Source organism: Miniopterus natalensis, chromosome 5 (genome assembly GCF_054644295.1).
Source record: "Miniopterus natalensis isolate mMinNat1 chromosome 5, mMinNat1.hap1, whole genome shotgun sequence".
NCBI classification, from domain to species: Eukaryota; Metazoa; Chordata; class Mammalia; order Chiroptera; family Miniopteridae; genus Miniopterus; species Miniopterus natalensis.
The window spans coordinates 10014123-10032689 of NC_142085.1; the positions used below are offsets into that span (position 1 = coordinate 10014123).

Genomic DNA, 18567 nt, shown 5'->3' on the forward strand with positions numbered 1-18567 from the left:
TGGCTCACAGACAGGGCCCCCGCCCCCAGGCCCGAGCAAGCCCGAACCCCACCAGCTCTGCCTGCAGAGCCCGGCTGCCCTCACCCCCACCCCATTGCTAACAAATCAGCTGCTCCCCAGCTACTGCAGCCAAAGGCCCTCCTGGCCTCAGACTATTTCAGATGCCAGACAAACAGCAACTTAGAGCAATGGGACCAACCCAGGCAGCTCCGCTTTGTGCACTGTAAGGAAAGTAGCAATGAAACAGCACAAGTGACAGGCAGTGAAAATGGGCTTCCCTCCCCCCCCACCCCAGCTCGCCCCTCACAAGTAATCATCCAGTAGTTTTATTTCTGAAATTTACATGGATACGCAGAGAGAATCTTTTTTTTCCCCCCTGTTTGACATAAATGGTAGCTTATGAATTGTTTGGATCTTTGTTTTTTATTTTATTTTTCCTGCTTACCAATATATCTTGGAGAACTTTCTGTATGAGCCCACCCAGGTCTCCCTCATTCTTTTCTGTGACTACAGAGAATTACATTATATTTCTGAACCACAATTCACGTAACTAGCTTCCCACTGGTGTTTAGGTTACTTCTAGGCTTTTGCTATTACAATTGGTGCTGTATATATTTTGGGGGACTTCTGTGAGTATTTCTACAGGCATTTATTTTGAAATAGGTGGTGCCAAATTGCCCACCAGACTGCAGTTCTTCAATGAAGACGGAACGAATAGCTTAGGCTTGGTCATTAAATAATTTAAAATAACCAAGACTACTTCCTATGGAAGATGGTCTTCATGACTTTAAAACATAAAAAATATAAATCATAAAGAAGAATATGGTACATTGTAAACTTCTGTACCATAGAGACAATATTAAAAGGTTAAAAGACAAGCCACAAACTGGGAGGAGATATTTGCAATGCACTCAATTGTTTATATTCATGTTATTCATATTAGCTAGTATTAGTACCAACATCTACACGTTATTAAAAAGACAAACACTGCCACCACCCTAGTGGGAAAAGGCTAAGAAATGAAAAGAGGAAAAGAGGAATCCAGAATGAGGAATGTGTTACAGGGGAGACGGGAGAAGACCGCACTTCTTGTCTTCTTGAGAGAGATTTCAATCAAGAGACAGTGTAGGAAAGAAAGCAAGAATTTATTGACTGCAGCCAAAGGTATACTTAGGGCAATGAAACAAGGAAGGGCACAGGAGAAGCGACAGGAGGGCCCAGGCCGGGCTGCTTTGGCTCACGGGGAAAGGGGGCCTTGGAGACAGGCTCGGGGGTTAGCCCGGGACGAGCTGCCACTCACTGCCCATTGCTTCCCTGGTGGCAAGTCTCATGGGGTCCCTTAGAGGTTAGGGGACACGTGCCTATGGGGGAAGGGAATGGCATGGGCATGCTTCCTGGAGGGAGAGCACATTGGGACCTTCATTTTCAGGGGTTTTAAAGGCTAGGCGTTTAGGGGATGTCCTAAGGGCAGATCAATAGAATATTCATCAGCTTTTTGCTGAGGTACCAAAATGGGATTTATTCTCTTATTTTTGCCTGCCCTTGAGTGTGTCTGGCAAATGGCACTAATTGGATTTCTGTTATCTGTAATAACAGATAATAAATTATCCCTGAGTAGGGTTATTTAAGCTATTTATCCTCTGGTTGGGGAGAAGTGCCAGCCTTTTACTCTGAAGTGCCCTTGATTTAGGGAAGATGGGATTTACTGGGTGGCTGCAAAATGCTGTGTAACTATGTGTCTCAGTTTCCCTATTCCACTTGTCCTGAAAATTTTCCAGCTTCATACCATTTTATAACAAATGGATGAATTAAATGATTGTTGTAGGTGGTGGGAACGGCACTGGGTATTAGTCTGGTGGGGTCAGACTGGAGTTGGATTCAGCAACCTCGGTACTTGGGTTCTGGCTAGGAAAGAATTCAGACCCAAACTATAAGAAAACATTTATTTTGTTAATCACAGAGGTAGAAAAAGTAATTCCTAGAAGAAACGGGCTTAGGAAACAAGTTATAGAGGCAAAGGAAGGGCCCTTGGAACTTGGGAGTGAGGAAGCTAATGCTAATGCCAACGTGCCTGGGGGGCAAGGAGAGGGAAAGTCACAGGCATGCTCCCGAGAGGGAGAGCACTGGGTCCTCTGTCCTAAAGGTTTTAAGGGTGGAGAGTTTAGGGGAGGTCCCAGGGGACTATCACTATAATATTCAGCAGATTTCCAGGTGTGTCCTTTCAGGACTGTGGTCTCCATTGGTTGATAGGTTGGCTCCGGGGCCGTGTGTGTGTGTGTGTGTGTGTGTGTGTGTGTGTGTGTGTGTGTGATTATCCAGTGCATCTGGTCGTGTGTGTGTGTGTGTGTGTGTGTGTGTGTATGTGATTATCCAGTGCATCTGGTCTCCTGAGGTCAGCTGTGGCTGGTTTTGTTGCTCTTCTGGGCCTGGAGCTAAAACACAACTGAGGCCTAAATGTTATCTCTAGGGAGGAAAGGTCAGGGGGTCCAAACCCCGTGACCGGTGGTATACTAGGGGAGGAAAGGGCCCCCTGGGGGCGAGGTCCCACCCTACAATTGTCCTTTGCTAGGCATCCAGGGCTTTTCCATCCTGGTGACCTCTGTACCTGGCCCTCACTCTGCTCATGTCTGTCTAATTACCTATCACAGTGATACCCGGCTTCATGAATAATCAAGATAATCTCAATTAAACAACAACAAGATAGCATTTCACACCCCTCAGGTTGGTGAAAGTATTTTATCCTGGCAATACCAAGAGAAGCAAAGCAATTAGATCTCCTATAAACTCTCAGTAGGGTGTAAACTGACACAACCACTCTGGAGAGCAACTTGCCAACAGCTGGTCAAACTGAAGAAGTGCCCATTGCATTAACTGGGTTTTCTTCTTTTGTATATTCTTGATGCTCTGGCATTTGTGGCCTCCCTAATTGGGAAGACATTGCCCCTCCCAGGGCTAGCCAAGTCTTAGGGACAGAAAAGGGCTGGGCGCACCCTTTTCATATGTATACTAACCAGTCGGAGCCCACCGCCTCTATCTGGCTTCAGGAGCAATATTCCTCTGCCCTAATCACCAGGACCAGGTCCCAACAACTAGAGAGCCCTCCGACATTACTCAAACCAGCCAATCCTAAACTCATCCCTTCTGCCTCCTGCCCAAACCTGGTGCTTCGCCATGTGGCCCCGTGTGCCATGGCATGTCCCTTGTCTCCAGAAATGTAAGTAATAACAATCTTCTTTTCAGTGGTATTAGTCTCTCCATGTCATCACTCAGTCATCTCCATAAATTAAAATTCTGTGGGTACAATTCATACACCCACATTGTGACCTGAAAAATTCCTATCTGATACAAAGGGAGATGTATACAAGGTTGGTTGGTTCTAATGAAACTTTGGAAACAACTTGAATGTTGAAGACACCCCCTGGTCTCATAACAGGTTACCAAAAGCAGTAAGATGGAAAAGACCAGAACCAAGTCTCACAACAGCGAATGGATATGGCAAGTTACAGAATAAATCAAGGTGTTGGCTCACATGAAATTTAAGAATGTGTATAAAACAATACTAATGTATTGTTTATGAAATATATTCATATAATAAAAATGTAAAGACATGGAAGGGAAAGTTCCAATCTGGGACATGGTTTCCTATGGGAGGGAGAGTGGGGAAGATTAGGAAAGAATTCAAAGGAGGTTTCACCTGCATCTGTGAGGTTTTTTTCACCTCTCTCTGTGATATTTTATTTCTTTAAAACCAAACAAATATTTGACTGAGATGTGGTGAAATGTTAAGATTTGTTTATTCTGCCTGGTAGGTCATTGTTTGCTGTTCTATTTCTGATACTTTACTGTGGACTTGAGCCATTTCACATCAAGAAGATATGATTTAGGCTGCATGAATGATCGCAAGGTCATATGAAAGGACAGCATGGAAGGATGCCAGCAAGCTCTGTCCCTGTGTCAACTCTGTCCAGTTTTCTCCTATGTCCTTAAGTCTTATTTTTAAAATTGCTGACTTTTTAGGAAAGGTGTAAACACTTGCATCCCACAGAGGATATATCTATATGTTGGTCAAGAATTCAAAAATGACATCACCTTGAAAGGCAAGTTCAATTAGTTAGCAGAATGCCACTTTATTTTTCAAGAGGAATAGGAAACAGAAAAATATTATTTTTCTTCTAATGAAAGAATAGTTATTAAATAATTTCTAAAAAGTGTAATAAAAATTTTCTGATTAAAATTTTCAGACTCTTTATGAATCAGGATTACTTCACCTATAATAACAAACTATCTATACCTTAAAGTATTTCTTTGGCTTTTACTAAAAGCGAAGGGCATATTCTATTTGTTCTTCTCAAGATAACATTCCTACATTTTACTAGAAATATTTAACAGTCCTTGCATTCATTACTTAATGAGGTTTTCAGCAGCAAATGTCAAATGAACAGTGGCTAATCAATAAAGGCATTCAATTAACTGATACAACAGGAAGGGGACAAATGGTTGGGGGCTTGGTGTAGTCACTCGACAATCTCCTCAAGGACCCAGGCTCTTTCTGTCTCTTCTGCTGTCCTCAGAAGTTTGTAGTAGCCATCCTCCAAATTGGCCCTTAATGATCTCCACCTTCTGGTATTCACACCTCCCACTTTTTACTGGGGTTGGTCTGTGTGGCCTTGGCCGTGGTAAAATGTAGGGGGGGTGCGAATATGGCAGAAGGGGTGGCATCACTTCTGAGATTAAGTTATAAAAAGACTATGACTTCCATCTTGGGTTCACACTGTCTCTTCTCTCTGTCTCTCTCTCTCTGTCTCTCTCTCCTCTCCCTCTCCCTCCCTCTCTCTTGCTATCACTAGCTCTAGCTCTAGCTCCCTAACTCTCTTTCACTCCCTTGAATCTCTTACTCTGGACTCTGGGAAAAGCAAGCTGTCCTCTTGTGAGCAGCCCAATAGAGAGGCCCACAGGGTGAGGCACTGAAGCTTGCTATCAACAGCCAGCTGAGAACTGATGACTCCCAACAATCACAACAGTGTATTTGGAAGTGGCTTCTTCCACCCTAATGACCCTTGAGATGTCTGCAACCCTTGTTATCAGCTCCACTACTGAGAGACCCTGAGCCAAGACTACCCAGCTAAGCCATTTCTGGGTTCCTAATCCACAGAAATTGCGTGAGATAATAAATATTTGTCATTTTAAGGCATACGTTTTTAGGTAATTTGTGGCATAGCAATAGATAACTAATATACTCAGTGTCTGCTAACAATGATTGTCATCGCTCCCAATACCACTTTCTCACATGACAGCATCCTAGGCAGGAAGAAAGGGCGATGGGGCAAATGGGGCTTGGCTTATGTTCCTTTATCCTTTTATCAAGGAGGAAATCTTTCTTAGAAGCCACCCAGCAGATTTCCCCTTACTTCTCATTGGCCAGAACTGGATCTCTGATAGCCTCTAGCTGCAAGGGAGGCGGGGAAATCAGTAATGTTGTGATAACTGTGTGGGGCCAGGTGGGTACTGGAAATATCGAGGGGGACACTTTGTAAAGAATATGATTGTCTAACCACCTGAAACTAATACAAAATAACATTGAATGCAAACTGTAATTGGAGAAAAAAAAAAGGGGGGTCTTTCAGCTGCTTTGTGGGAAATGGGCACAGAACAAACTGGCTGGGAATGGCTGCTGTGTCACAACAAGAGCATGTACCAGCCCTTCCTGCAGTTTCAGCGTGTCTGGCTGTTTTCACCTGGGATCATTTTATGGGTTCCTTCCTACTCTATTTACTGTGAACTGGAAGTGAGGCCTCCATTAGATTCAGGTTAAACATTATCAGCAAGATTGCTCAGGGCTAGTCTGTGACCTTCATACTCTCTCACATCAAGAAGTCACCAGGATCTTCACTAAATAAACATTTTACAAGACTAAAGCAGAGGGTGGTTCACCATCAATGTAAGGCTAACCTGGAAGGACTGTGTCCTAGGAGGCTTCACTTATCTTATACTTGAGGGAACTCCGTGTTCCTCTAAAAATTCATTTTGGGCTGTGTTGTCAGAATTGTGTGTGATAAGCGGTCTCAGTTACTTGCATGGTATCTCCTCACAGGCTGGCCAGTCATAAGAGCAGTGTTAACTTGATTTAAAACACCTGAGAGGTTATGAGCTGACTTTCAAAATCAAATGCAGAAGCGTTGGAATGCTATCCTTTCATGATGGTGTCCACTTGAAGTTCGCAGGGCTTTAGGTATAACGTCAGCAACAAGGGGACATGAGACAAACCTTCTCCATTGTTTAGCACCGAGGTACAGAACAGGCACAGGACAGGCGGGCCCTGTGGCCCTACGGTCAGGTGCGCAGAGCACTCCGCCGAGGCCGGTGCTCGGTGAACGCGTTAACAGCTCCCATGGGACCTTCTCATGCGCAATCGTGAATTTCTAGTTTGCTTGTTTGCACCTGCTGAGGTCTCCGCTGTCCCTGTCTCCATGGAACTGAAGAAGTTCTCTCAGTGAAGTCCGGGCCTAATCTGACAGCTCAGCCTGAGGAGTGGGGACCCCAGGGGCTGTGTCAGCACAAGGCTCTGTCCTTGAAAGGGTGGTGGGCCCCCAGCCTTCTCAAGCCCCTGCAGCCGTGTAGAGCAGGGTGGGCTTGCTTCCCATTTCACTGGGCATAGCGAGATGACAGGAAAAGGAAATACCTGTCCGAGGTCGTCTTTCTTCAGCATGACCCTGTGCCACCTCCAGCCGTTTATACCCTTCTCTGTGGCCTCAATGGCAGGGGCCTGGAGTCACCCCACCCCCTCCCAGCTCCAATGTCTTTTTAAAATAGTGTAATGTATTTTAATAGCAAACGTACAGGAACGGCACGGAAGACAGACAACGTTAAAGCATCTGCTTGCTTGTAGGACAACTCAGAAAGTATAGTGAATGGGTGGAATCTGCTGTAGGATAAAACTGCTGCAAACACCATGGAGCTGCCATCAGTAAGAAATTTACTTGTTTAAAAAAGATTCAAATGCTCCAGCCCATTGTTCAGAAAAATTCAATAGGTTTATTTATATTGTTATGAAGTCGAAATGCTGAAACTGGTTCCTGAAACATTTTGACTTGCATTAATGCTTATGTCCCCCCATTTATATTTAAAAATTCACACACAGATGAAAATGGAAAAACTGCCAATGTTTGATTTCTGTTCCCTACTTTCCACTTGCAATCATATACTTAGGTACCTTTTGACCCCATGGGAAAAAATAATAGAACTTTTGGAAGAAGAGAAATTTTTTTTTTGTTTTAAAGGATGAAATGTTTCCCACCATAGTGGGTTCTTAAGCATGTGCGCCACGCACGCGGCGTGCAGGCTGGATGCCTGGCATAGTGGTTACACATTCGGCACGGAGAGCACACAGGTGGGCGTCTTCACAAAGGCCAACCAGACAGGCCTCACTCGCCCCTGCAGAGCACCAGCAGCTGCACTCTGGAGGGCAGATCTGTTTTAAGCCCTGAACAATTTCTTGCACCAGACGTTGGAAGGGAAGTTTGTGAATCAGAAGTTTAGAGGACTTCTAATAGCGTCTCATTTCACGGAGTCCAGGGGTACCGGGCCTGTAACGATGAGGTTTCTTCACCCCTCCAGTAGAGGGCGCACCCAGCGGCTTCCTGGGTGCTTTACCCCTGTCGGCTTGCAGGCAGCCAGCTTTGAATGAGCCACAGTAGAGACCTCTGTACTTGCCCCCTTCTCCTCGGGCTGGAGCTCCGGGATTGGGAGGCAGCGCTGCCATCCCAGCTCTGATGTCTTGCTGTCATCTCAGACTTGTCTTAAAGTTAACTCACCCTCCGTCCAGCTTCCCCGAGTCAACAGAAGGAGCCCCGCTCCTCCCAGCCCCCAGGGCATCAGCCTTGACTCACCCTGCACAGCCACCAGTTCCCTGGTCCTGCCAGCCTCCGCAGCCATGGCTCCACTAGCCCGTCTTCCCTCAGCCACCGCCCCGGCCCGGCTGCTGCCTCCCTAGGAGGAGGCAGCCCTGTCCTGCGTCGTCCTCCAGCCCTGGCCTCATTGCAGGGCTCTCCCGCCTGAGAACCTGCCCGCTCCTCCCGAACGGCGACAGTGGAGACAATGGCCACAGTGGCACCTTTCTGTTCCACCTCACTCCCTGGCCCAGCTGCTCCAGAAGCCTTGGCCCTTCCACAGGTTGATAAGAATAGACATCCCCCATGCCAGGCGTCCTACAGCCACATCGTTAACGTTTAAACGGCTGCGCAGCATAGGTATTATTGTCCCTTTTACAGACGAGGAAGACTGAGGCCTGGAGCGGCGACAGCAGGTCACACTGCCTGTAAACAGCAGAGCTGGGATTCAACCCGTGTCCGTCTGCTCCGAAGCTCACCACCCCGCCAGCCCCTCCTCCGCAGGGAGCTCGTGTGCTCCTTGCCCCGCAGCTTCTTCAAGTCCCGAAACCCGCAGCTCTACCGCATGGCTTCCCCGACGGCTCCAGCCCAGGCTGCTCACCCTCCTCGCTCAACTTCCCGGCAGGACTCAGCTTGCACAATTCGGCGCTTAGTTACAGACCGCCGGGCTGGCTCTCTGCTTACTTTACATTTGACTGTTTTGTTCCCAAGGAGCCTGGAAGTGTCTGAGTTCAGACATGGCACTTCACTCGTTCCTGTCCCCAAGGGTCCCCGACGCAGAGCTGGGTGTGCAAACACTTAGTGGGCCTGACCTGATTCCCCAGGACGGAGGCAGGGGCACGATGCTCCAATAGCTGAAGGGACTCCACCCAGGCACACCCCCCCCACCCCGGCGGAGAGCCTCAGATCTCTGCGCACACGCGCACACACACATGCGCACACACACACACTCACGCTCACATTTTCTCTGTTTGTTTACACACATTTAATCTAAAGGTCTCTTTCCAGAGGGAGCGATTCTATACCTGGAACGACCCACCCGAGAGAGAGGACTCCCTGTAGGGGTCCCGGGCGCTGCCCTCCCGTGGAAATCCGCGCGGTCAGTGAGGCCGCGGCGTTGGGGGAGCTCCCGGGGCGGGTGAAGCAGGGACAGCACATCCCACGGGGCGTGGAGCTGCGCTGGCCGCTGGGGGGGTACCTGGTGTCTCAGTTCTAACCCTCGTCCTGCCTCTGGGGGGCCTGGGGACCGGCAGAGTGGGGGGATTGCTGTGAAATGTTCAGGTTGCCAGGAAGACTCCCCTCTCCAGCGCCACGCACACAGCTCCAGAGGGGGCGCGAAGGGTGTCCCCTGGCACTACCCTGGTCGCCGTGCACCACCTCCCCACCCTCTGGGCTTCCAAAGTCTCTGTCCTGATCCCGATGCCCCCATGTCTGTCCTCTCAGGCTGCTCGTTCTTGGGGCTAAATGGTGCCATCTGGAGCTTCCCATCCCACAGCTGGAAGAAGGGTGTCCAGCCGGAAGCCTCGAACACTCAGAGTGTTTAGGGCTCAGGCTGATTTTGCCCGGACACCCCGAGGCAGCGTGAAGGTGGGGAGCTGGGTGCGAGGCTGCTGACGAAGGGTCGATGTGGCAGTGACAGCGAGAGGAGACGCTGGGGCTGGAGCGCAGGCCGCGGGTGGGGCCCGAAGCCCGGCTCCTCTCCCTTTAGGATTTCGCCGGGGGCCGGTCCCAACACGTGAACAGAGCATAAGCCAAGGGGAGCCTCTGTAGGAACAAATAAAAACAATTGTGCAACACACCGCACGGCGCCTGGAGAAGGAGCCCGGGGAGGGCGTGGAGGTGGGGGCGTGGGTGGTGGGAGCGTGTCCCCTCAGAGACCAGAGCCAACCTGCCAGGCCTGCCCCGTGGGGAGGGGCCCCCCGCCCGGCCCCCGCCCTCCCCCTCCGGGAGGGACGCCAGCCTTTCTTCCTTCGCTGCCGCAGCGCCTGCGGGGAGAGGCCCTCTGATACCCATCGCGGGAGTTTTGCAACTCAGCCTGCGAAGCCTGCTGGCTCTGGGCTCCAGCTGAGCGTGCCCGCCTCCGTGGGCCTGGCCCTGCGTGGCCGCTCCACTGCCCCGAGGTGTCCCGGGCCGGCAGAGGGCTGAGGACTCTGCGGAGATGAACCCAGCCACGCGATGACACCCAGGGACCCGGGGGACCAGACACAGCTCACACAGCTGGGCGGAGCTCAGCTGCCCCAGCCGCCCGCGGGTGCCCCAGCCACCCCGGGCCCGCCGGCCACGGCCCCAGTCCCAGCCCCGGCTCCGGCTGGCAGCGAAGCTGGGCGGCCAGCTCGGGAGGGCCGGCACTGAGGGGTGACTCCTGCCCCCCCCCGGGGGGCCCGGGCTGAGATGGAAGAACAGGTGTTCAAGGGGGACCCGGACACCCCTCATTCCATCTCCTTCTCGGGCAGCGGCTTCCTCTCCTTCTACCAGGCTGGGGCCGTGGATGCCCTGCGGGACCTGGCCCCGCGGATGCTGGACACGGCCCATCGCTTCGCGGGGACGTCGGCGGGCGCGGTGATCGCTGCCCTGGTCATCTGCGGGATTGAGATGGGTAAGGCCTTTCTTTGTTCTGGGCGCCCGAGCCTCTGGGGAGTCCCCAAAGCCGAGCCTCAGGGATGCTTTTGGGAGCAAAGCCAGGACTTCTGGGAGACAGGAGAGGATGAGGCGGCGCAATGGGGTGTTGGGCAGCTGTGACTTTTGAGGCTGGGGTCTGCCAGGTGCACCGCCCCTGACCCTCCGTGTGAACTGGGGCCCATCTCTCTCTCCCTCAGCGCTCTTCTTGCCCGTGATGCCCGTCTCCCCCAGTTTAAGGCAGGATCTCCCGCACACACCCTGGCCCGGGAAGTTACCCCGAGGCCCAGTCAGACCTGGGAGGGAAGGGTTCCCCTGCCTGGCTGCATGTAAAATGGGAAGGGCTGTACTTCTGTCTGTATCCCCTCGGTGGGGATGGACCTGTCAGACCTGCTTCCCGGCGCCTGGAGAGGTGGAAGCCTGGAGCCGAGGGGAGGGGTGGATGCAGGGGCAGGATGCGGAGGAACTGGGAAGGAATGTGGAAGCTCTCACTCACCCCTGCCCTGCCAGCCCAGGGGCCCCAGACAGAAGGACGGGCCACACCACTGACCCAGAGGGCAGAGGGGCCATGCGTGCAGGGGGCTGGACACGTTCCTAGCAGCCCCAGACAGCAGGCCCAGACCTGGCACTAAAGAGGCCTAGAGTCCATCCACATGGGCCATCTAGGGCTCATTTATTTATTTACTTCACTGTTGTTCTGTGCCCAGCTCTGTTCCAGGCACAGGGGACAAATCCCTGTCCTCATGGAGCAGAAATTCTAGGGAGAGGAGACATAATTGTTTATAATAAACAACCAAACAAGTAACCTTGTGATATCACATCAGGAAGTTCAAGATCTATGAATAAAATTATAGCAGGAAAAAGTCAGAGAATAAAGTGGGGACTGTTTTAGAAAGGGTGGTCAGGGAAGCCCTCCTGGAGGAGGTGACATTCAAGCAGAGACCTGAGTGAAGTGAGAGAAGAAGCCATTTGAAGATCAGGAAGGAAAGAATGTTCTAGATGGAGGAGCAGCCAGGGAGCCAGGGAGGCTGGGGAGTGGTGAGTGAGGAGGAGGGCATGGGAATAAAGCTGGAGAGGCCAGCAAGGGCCAGATCACATGGGGCCTGTAGCCAGAGTGCAAGCTCCGATTCCTTCTCAGAGGTGAGGGCACAGACAGGCTGCGAGGGAGGCAATGTGGGGGCAGCGAAGGGCACACCCCCCCGTGGGTTGGATCCCAGCCCTGCCATTTCACAATGTGGACCTGGGGCAAATTACTGAATTCTCCGTGCCTCAGTTTCTGCATCCGTAAAGTGGAGATTTTACCTAACTACCAGAGCGGAACCAAGGAAGCTATGTTAGGTCTGGGCAGGGGATGAGCAGGGCAGGCGGAGGGTGGTGGGGGCGCTGAGAAGCAATTGGGCGACTGGATTCAGGATGTAATTTGCAGGGAGAGCCAGTGAGGCTGGCTGAGGGGCCAGCGTGTGAGGAGGAGATGCCACCGGGTTCCTTCCTGCCGGGGACCTCTGTGCTGGGTGGGAGGTCTCTGTCTCTGCTTTAAAGAATAATACTAATGCCTGTTCATTGAGTACCTCTTATGTGCAAAGTTAATTTTTCTTTTAAATATTTCACATGCAATAAACATATTCTTTCTCACTGTGCAAAACTCAAGCAATGCCAAAGTGTATAGAGCAAAAGTATATAGAGTAAAAAAATTCTCCGCTGACCCCTGCCTCCACCCCACCCCACCCCACCCAATCCCACTCGCCCTCCTGTAACCAGGGCTAAGGGCTCTGCCTGGATCCTTCTAGATCTTTCTTTACACACAGAATCCTCTGTGAATGTGGCAGTTAATGCTTCAGTCACCCAGTGGACCCTAGGACAGGCCTTCGGACAGGGGCTGGGGAAGCCACCACTCCCTGATCTGGACTCGCAGAATTCCTGCCCTGGGACTTAGCTTTTTCTCTTTAATTTGCCTCTGGATTCACTCTTTTTCTGGGTGTCTGTGTCGCTCACCTGCTCCACTGCCTCCACCCTCCTCATGTCATATTTCAACTTCTTAAAATAACCATTGGAGAGAATCAATGGTGTCTACATCCTCTGGCATTCAAGGACTTCTCAGAATTAATTCAGTTCAATCAATTCCATAAATATTGCCCAAAACCCACTTGGCCAGGCTGTGACAGGCCTGGACAGCAGGGGAGAGGAACTGAAACCCGTGAGGGACACCTGGCTGCAGGGGAGACCAGAGACTCCATCGTGTGCCGCCCGTGATTAGGAGGGAAGCCCAGGGGAGGGCGAGAGGCAGGTGGGATCCACTCTTTTCACTCAGCTGCCTGTTTACAAGGGGCACCCGCTCACTCCAGCCTACTTCATTAGTTTACCTGCCGTTTGATTTACTGCCAATCAGCACTTCCTTTATGTCAGGCACAGTTCTAAGTCTGGGATATTAACTCATTCGGTCCTCACAACAACCCTCTGAGGCAAAACTATTATTATCTCCATTTTACAGAGGAGGAAACTGAGTCACAGAAAGCTTAAATCACTTGCCTACGGTCAGACAAACAGTACTTGGTAAAGCTGGGATTTGAACCCCGTCTGGCCGGAGGCTCCACAATCACCCTGTAAACCACTCTGCTTCTTGACCAAGCGGTGTCAGGGTGCAGAGGCTGGTTGTGTAAACAGCGAGGTCAGGGAAGCCCCTCTGAGCAGGCAGAATCTGCACTCAGACCTGGGGGGGTATTCTCTACTCAAAGGGACAGTGGCTTGTATAACATCTGTCATCAGTTAGAAGCACAAGAACCAGGACTCGGTCTCCTGTCCTCGAGGCCCCTTACCTCTTTCAGTATATATTCCATTAGACTCTCTCGTGGTTCACTTAGCCACTGTATGGATGGACACCGCCCGTGTCTGTTGTTACAAACAACACCGCAGTGAGCACCCGCGTCTGCGTCTGCGGTGCCCACTGGAATGTTCCCCTTGGGTGTGCATCGCGTTAACTGTACTGGACTTGGCGTAATTCCTCTCCAAAGTGGTTGCACCGATTTAACCACTAATCTCCCCACAACGTCATCAACCCTTGGTACTGCCAGACTGCAAAGTTTTAATTCAATTTAATGAATGTAAATGATGTCTCACTTCATTCAGTCTGCGTACCCTGGTTACTAGTGAGGTTAAGCATCTCTGCGTATATTGATCACTTGTGTTTCCTCTTCTGCAACTTGCCTGCTCGTGACCTGGTTTTGTTCTACGGAGTTAGCTTTTTCTCTTTAATTTGTAGATGTTCTTTCCGTAGCCTGGACACTAATCATTGGTCGGTTACGGACACTGCAGCTATCTGATTCCACCCCATGGGTGGTTGTTATTTTGATGATGATGTCTCTTGTCATTCGGAAAATCTTAATTCTAATGAGTCAGCTGTATCAATCATTTCCTCTTACAGTTTGTGTTTTTAAAATATCTTTACTTTGTTACCATGATCTCTTCTATATTTTCTTTCAAAGATTTTAAAGTTTTGCTCTTTTGTATTTCGTTGAATCCGGCTGGGATTTATTTTGTGGCTAGTTTGGGGTAGAAATTCATGTTTTCAGTGATTTTGCCATGTGCCAAGCTAACCAGTAGCCAGCCCTTTGTGCTCTCGTTGGACATGCCTCTGGCCCATCCGAGTTCCCGGGTCCTCAAGAGGTGCCCAGGAAGCCTCCCCCCCTCCCTGGCTGCCGTGTCCCCTCCACGCGTGTCATGCCGCTTTGATCCCAGAGCCTTAGGTGGCACATCACACGCGGCGACCCCGCTCCCCTCTTCCAGCTTCTTCTGCAGACACTGCCCTATGGTTGACCCTCTCCTCCCATAGGAAAAGCTCTGTTGGGCTTTTGATTGAAATGATATCTTTCCATTTATAAACATAGTTTCTCTATTTCTTCTGGCCTTTTTTGTCCTTCGATGAAGATTTTGTTGGTCTTTGATTAGATATGTTAGTTTGTTGCTATGGGAAATGGGATCTTTTTTCTCCGGCATCTTCCAATCTAATTGATTATTGCTGATAGAAAGAATGTTGACTCTTTTGCATATTAATTTCGTTTTGAGCAACCTTGCTGAACTTCTTAATAGTTCTAAAAGTTTGTTGGTAGGTTATCTCATATTTTATGTGTAAACAATCACACTGCCTGCCTATAACCAGAGGCTTGTCTCTTTTTAACAAGATTCTTCAACACACGGGTCGCAAGGCCTCTCTCCCCTTGTTCCCGGCCTGGGCCGTCCTGTCCCCAGACTGTTTTGCTCCGTGAAAGCCGAGGCGTGTGCCTCGCTCCGTGACAGGGCCGATCCGGGGGCGTGGGAAAGTGTTGGTACAAACACGCAGTGCCTGGTTTCTATTAGGGATGCGGTAAACATGTGTTCCCTCATTCATCCATCCAAAGTCCAGCCAACGAGCGGCGCTCTCCATGACAACCGGTGGGGAATTCAGGATTTCCAATCCGGGCAGAGGAGGGGTGGGTATGTATGCAATTTTGAAAAATATTTTTTTCTTATTCCAGAAAGGGGATTTGGTGGACTTAAAACCCCAGCCCCAGATAAGCTACTATTTGTCATTGTCCCTTCTATAAAAACTGCATAGCAAGCCACTCATTCATTCATTCATTCATTCATTCATTCATTCATTCATTCAACAAGTGTTTGTTGAGCATACAGTACAGAGATATAATACAAAATGCAACTCTGTCCTCAAGGAGCTTCCATCCTACTCAGACTCAAAGGCAGCCAGGTAATCATAATCCAAGGAAGTTCCACCTGAATGTGAGAAAATTAGAAGGCGCAGGGGTGCAGAAGGAGGGAGCAAATGCCTCCAATCACGGAAGGCCTCATGGAAGTGGCATTTGAGCTGGTGCCTGAAAGGTGAGTAGGCATCTGACAGGCAGCGACAGGTTGGGCAGGCGCCTTGGCTTCTGGCGAGGACGGCATGACCACAGTCACGCAGCAGGAATGCAAAGCCTGCAGAGAGCGTGAAGAGTGCGGGCCCACCGGCGTCGGGGTTGGCGTAGAGAGCTCGGTGATAGAATACTTACTGTACTCTATGCCATAATTTTGATACTCTCTTCTAGTCCTTAAAAAAAAAAAAGAACTTCATTACATCAGAGGTCCTCGATCTCGACTGCACATTCAAATCAACCGGGGAGCTTTAAAATGTTCATTGCCCAGGTTTCTCCCCAGACAAGTTAAATCAGGAGCTCCAGGGGCACCCGGGGAATTTCAATGAGCAGCCATGGCTGAGAGACCCAGTGCCCTCTGGAAAACTGGGGAGCAGCACCTCCTACGATGCCATGAGTGTGACCAGGCAGTGGAAACGGGCAGGCATTTCATGGAAAACTGTAACTGCCCCTCGCAGGCCTGGACTAGCGAACCCTGTACCTGATTGCTCGTGGGGAATGGCTCTTTCCAGGGCGGGGAGAAAGCTTCACTACGGTGGCTTAGGTTGGACTGGTTTTCTGTGAAGGCCTCTGGCTGGGCCATAGATGAGCAAGGATGACCCTGTTAGGGGCTGGCCCCTCTCTCCCCCTTGGCCGATCCCCACACCCAGCCCACTTTTCAGAGCAGGGCTGAAGGCCTGGCCCGCAGCCTCTCCTGGTTGCTTTTCTCCCCCCTCACCCTGCTTTTTCTTTTTTTTTTTAAACTTTCAAAACCGCTGTTTGAGATATAATTCGCACTCCATACAATTCACCATGTGAAGCATATAATTCAATGGCTTTTAATATATTCACAAAGTTGTCCATTCCAACATCACAATCATTTATACAACATTTTAATTATCCCTCAAAGGGACCCCGTACCCCTTGGCTGTCACCCCTCAATCCCTCCATTCCCCCAGCTCCTGGCAGCGCTCATGCAGTCTCTGTCTCTGTCCCTTTGCCTCTGGGGACACTGCCTGTGAATGGGACCTGCACCATGTGGCCTTCCCGCCTGACTTCCCGCTCGGCAGGTTACCCGGCTCGTCCAAGAGGCAGTGCGTGGGGCTCACCCCTTGTTGCCAAGCAGCACTCCTGCGTGGGTAGGCCGCATTTTACTCACCCACTCGTCACATGAGGGACATCCGGGCTATTACGAAGAGTGCTGCTTTGAACATTTACATACATTTAAAAAACCTATTAATGGGAATAGTTTAAACACGTTGGAAAGAATAACATAATGAACCTCCCAGAACCCATCATCATCTAACTTCGACAATTACCAGCATTTACTTACTGGGTTTCATCCTGCTTTGTTTTGTTTTTTATATTTTGTATTTGGAAATCATTTTAAACTCCCACAGAAGGTGCGTGCAGGCCCCCTGGCTTTGTTCTGGCAGCAGCCCCGGCGTGTGTATCTCTCTGCAGATGAGGACTGTGAGTCTGAAGCCAGAGAGCCCGGGGGTGGGCTGGGTGGCCTCACGGCTCAGGACAGGATGGGCCGAGTGAGGGGAACGACCAAGGCACTGAGCTGACTTTCCGCTGAGCTCATCAGGTGACTTTGTGTCGACCTCTAACAGTAATTCTTTTCCAAGACCTCTCACGCTGCCTTCTCAGCAATGCCAACCTCAGCCTCCCCCGACAAACCCCCAAACCACCAAACCATTAGGAAAAGGGTGGGCTGCGGGTTAGGGCTCGACGGGGAGCTCTCCTCTCACCGGCGCAGTCGTCTCAGGCTGTGTCCTATCTCTGAGCCTTTGCTCCAACCTTCCCTCCCCGGGATGCTGTTCCCTTTCTCCCCTCCCTCTGTTACCTGTCCCCATCCTCCAAGGCCAAACTCGGACGTCACCCCTTCTGAGAGTCTCCCCTGATTCCCAGCAGGCCCTAAATCCTTGGCACTCCCACAGCCTCAGAGACCAGAGTCCCCGTGAAAAAGAGCACTGACTAGGAAGCAGGCTGCTGAGAACAAAGGCTACAAAGTGTCCTACGGTCAGATTTCGAGCCTAGCTTCGCACACAGCCTTCTCACGTGACCTTTCAGTAAGGAGGGCCGTGGAGTTCAGACCAAGCTGGGCCTGGGAAGCCACTCAGCAGTGAGTGACCTTGAGCAAGGTGCCCTGAGCCTCAGCTCAGCCACTGTGCAGAGTGAGAGAGGAATGCCCCCCTCCCCCTCCCTCTGGCTGGTTCTGGGGATCAGCAGTGGCCCCTGTGAATGAACTTTGCATGCTAAGGGGTTGACATTATAGTTGCATTGGCTGGGATAACAGAGGTTTCAACAGGACAGAAGAGCATTACTCGCTCATGTGGCCTTTGTACCCCAGCCCCCCAAAGCTGTGTGGTGGCTCCACAGAGTTAGGACCCAGGTTCCTTCCATCCTGTTGCTCAGTCCAAGAGGACTCCCGGTCATGTCTGCATTCCAGCTAGTCGGAGAGGGGGAAGGGGAGGGCACGCCTCTTTCCTTTAAGGGCAGGCCTTGGAGGTGACACACATCACGTCACCTTACATCCCATGGATCAGAACTTAGTCACATGGCCACACCTGACTGCAGGGGAGGCTGAGAAATGTAGACTTTATTTTGGCGGACCATGTGTCCAGCTAAAAATTGGAGGTTCAATTACTAAGGAAGAAGGAAAGAATGGATAGTGGGAATGACTAGCAGTCTCTGCCATGATACCATAAGTGGTGATATGATCGTGATGGAGACTCTCTGCCATGACTCCATAACCATAAGGTCAAGTCCAGTCTGTTGGCTGGGGAGGGGCTGAGCTCTGAACCATCAGGAGGCTGCCCCAGTCCTGCAGGGGGCCTGGGCAGTGGGCCACAGCACCCGTGGTGTCCCCTACTTCTAATGACCTCCTGTTTCCTTTTCCTCCCAAGAACCTTCCCATTTTGCCCCACTGATGTCTTTCTGTGATCTCTCGTTTGCCCGCAGAATCTGCCCGCCTGCTCAGCACTTGCTGCTGTGCTGTCCTAATTGCTTCAGACATCGTTTCTCTTTTCATCAACTAGATTGGCTGAGCTATCTGAGATCTTATGGGTCTCATGGCTCCCACAAATTGCTCTTTAAGTAAGAGTGGCTTGCTAAACTCCTGACAATTGCTGGCTGTTGGCAGGCATGCCACTCAGCGTGTCTTTGCCATTTCTATTTTGGGG

General features: G+C 50.6%; 1 protein-coding gene across 1 annotated transcript in view; it reads left to right on the forward strand.

Moving 5' to 3' along the window:
• The first annotated feature begins 10277 nt into the window (after positions 1–10277).
• PNPLA1 (patatin like domain 1, omega-hydroxyceramide transacylase) overlaps positions 10278–18567 on the forward strand; it is a 39207-nt gene continuing 30917 nt past the window's right edge. Inside the window, exon 1 of the mRNA XM_087817103.1 lies at positions 10278–10482. Coding sequence (XP_087673229.1) covers positions 10278–10482 — 205 coding nt within the window. The remainder of the gene's footprint in view (positions 10483–18567) is intronic.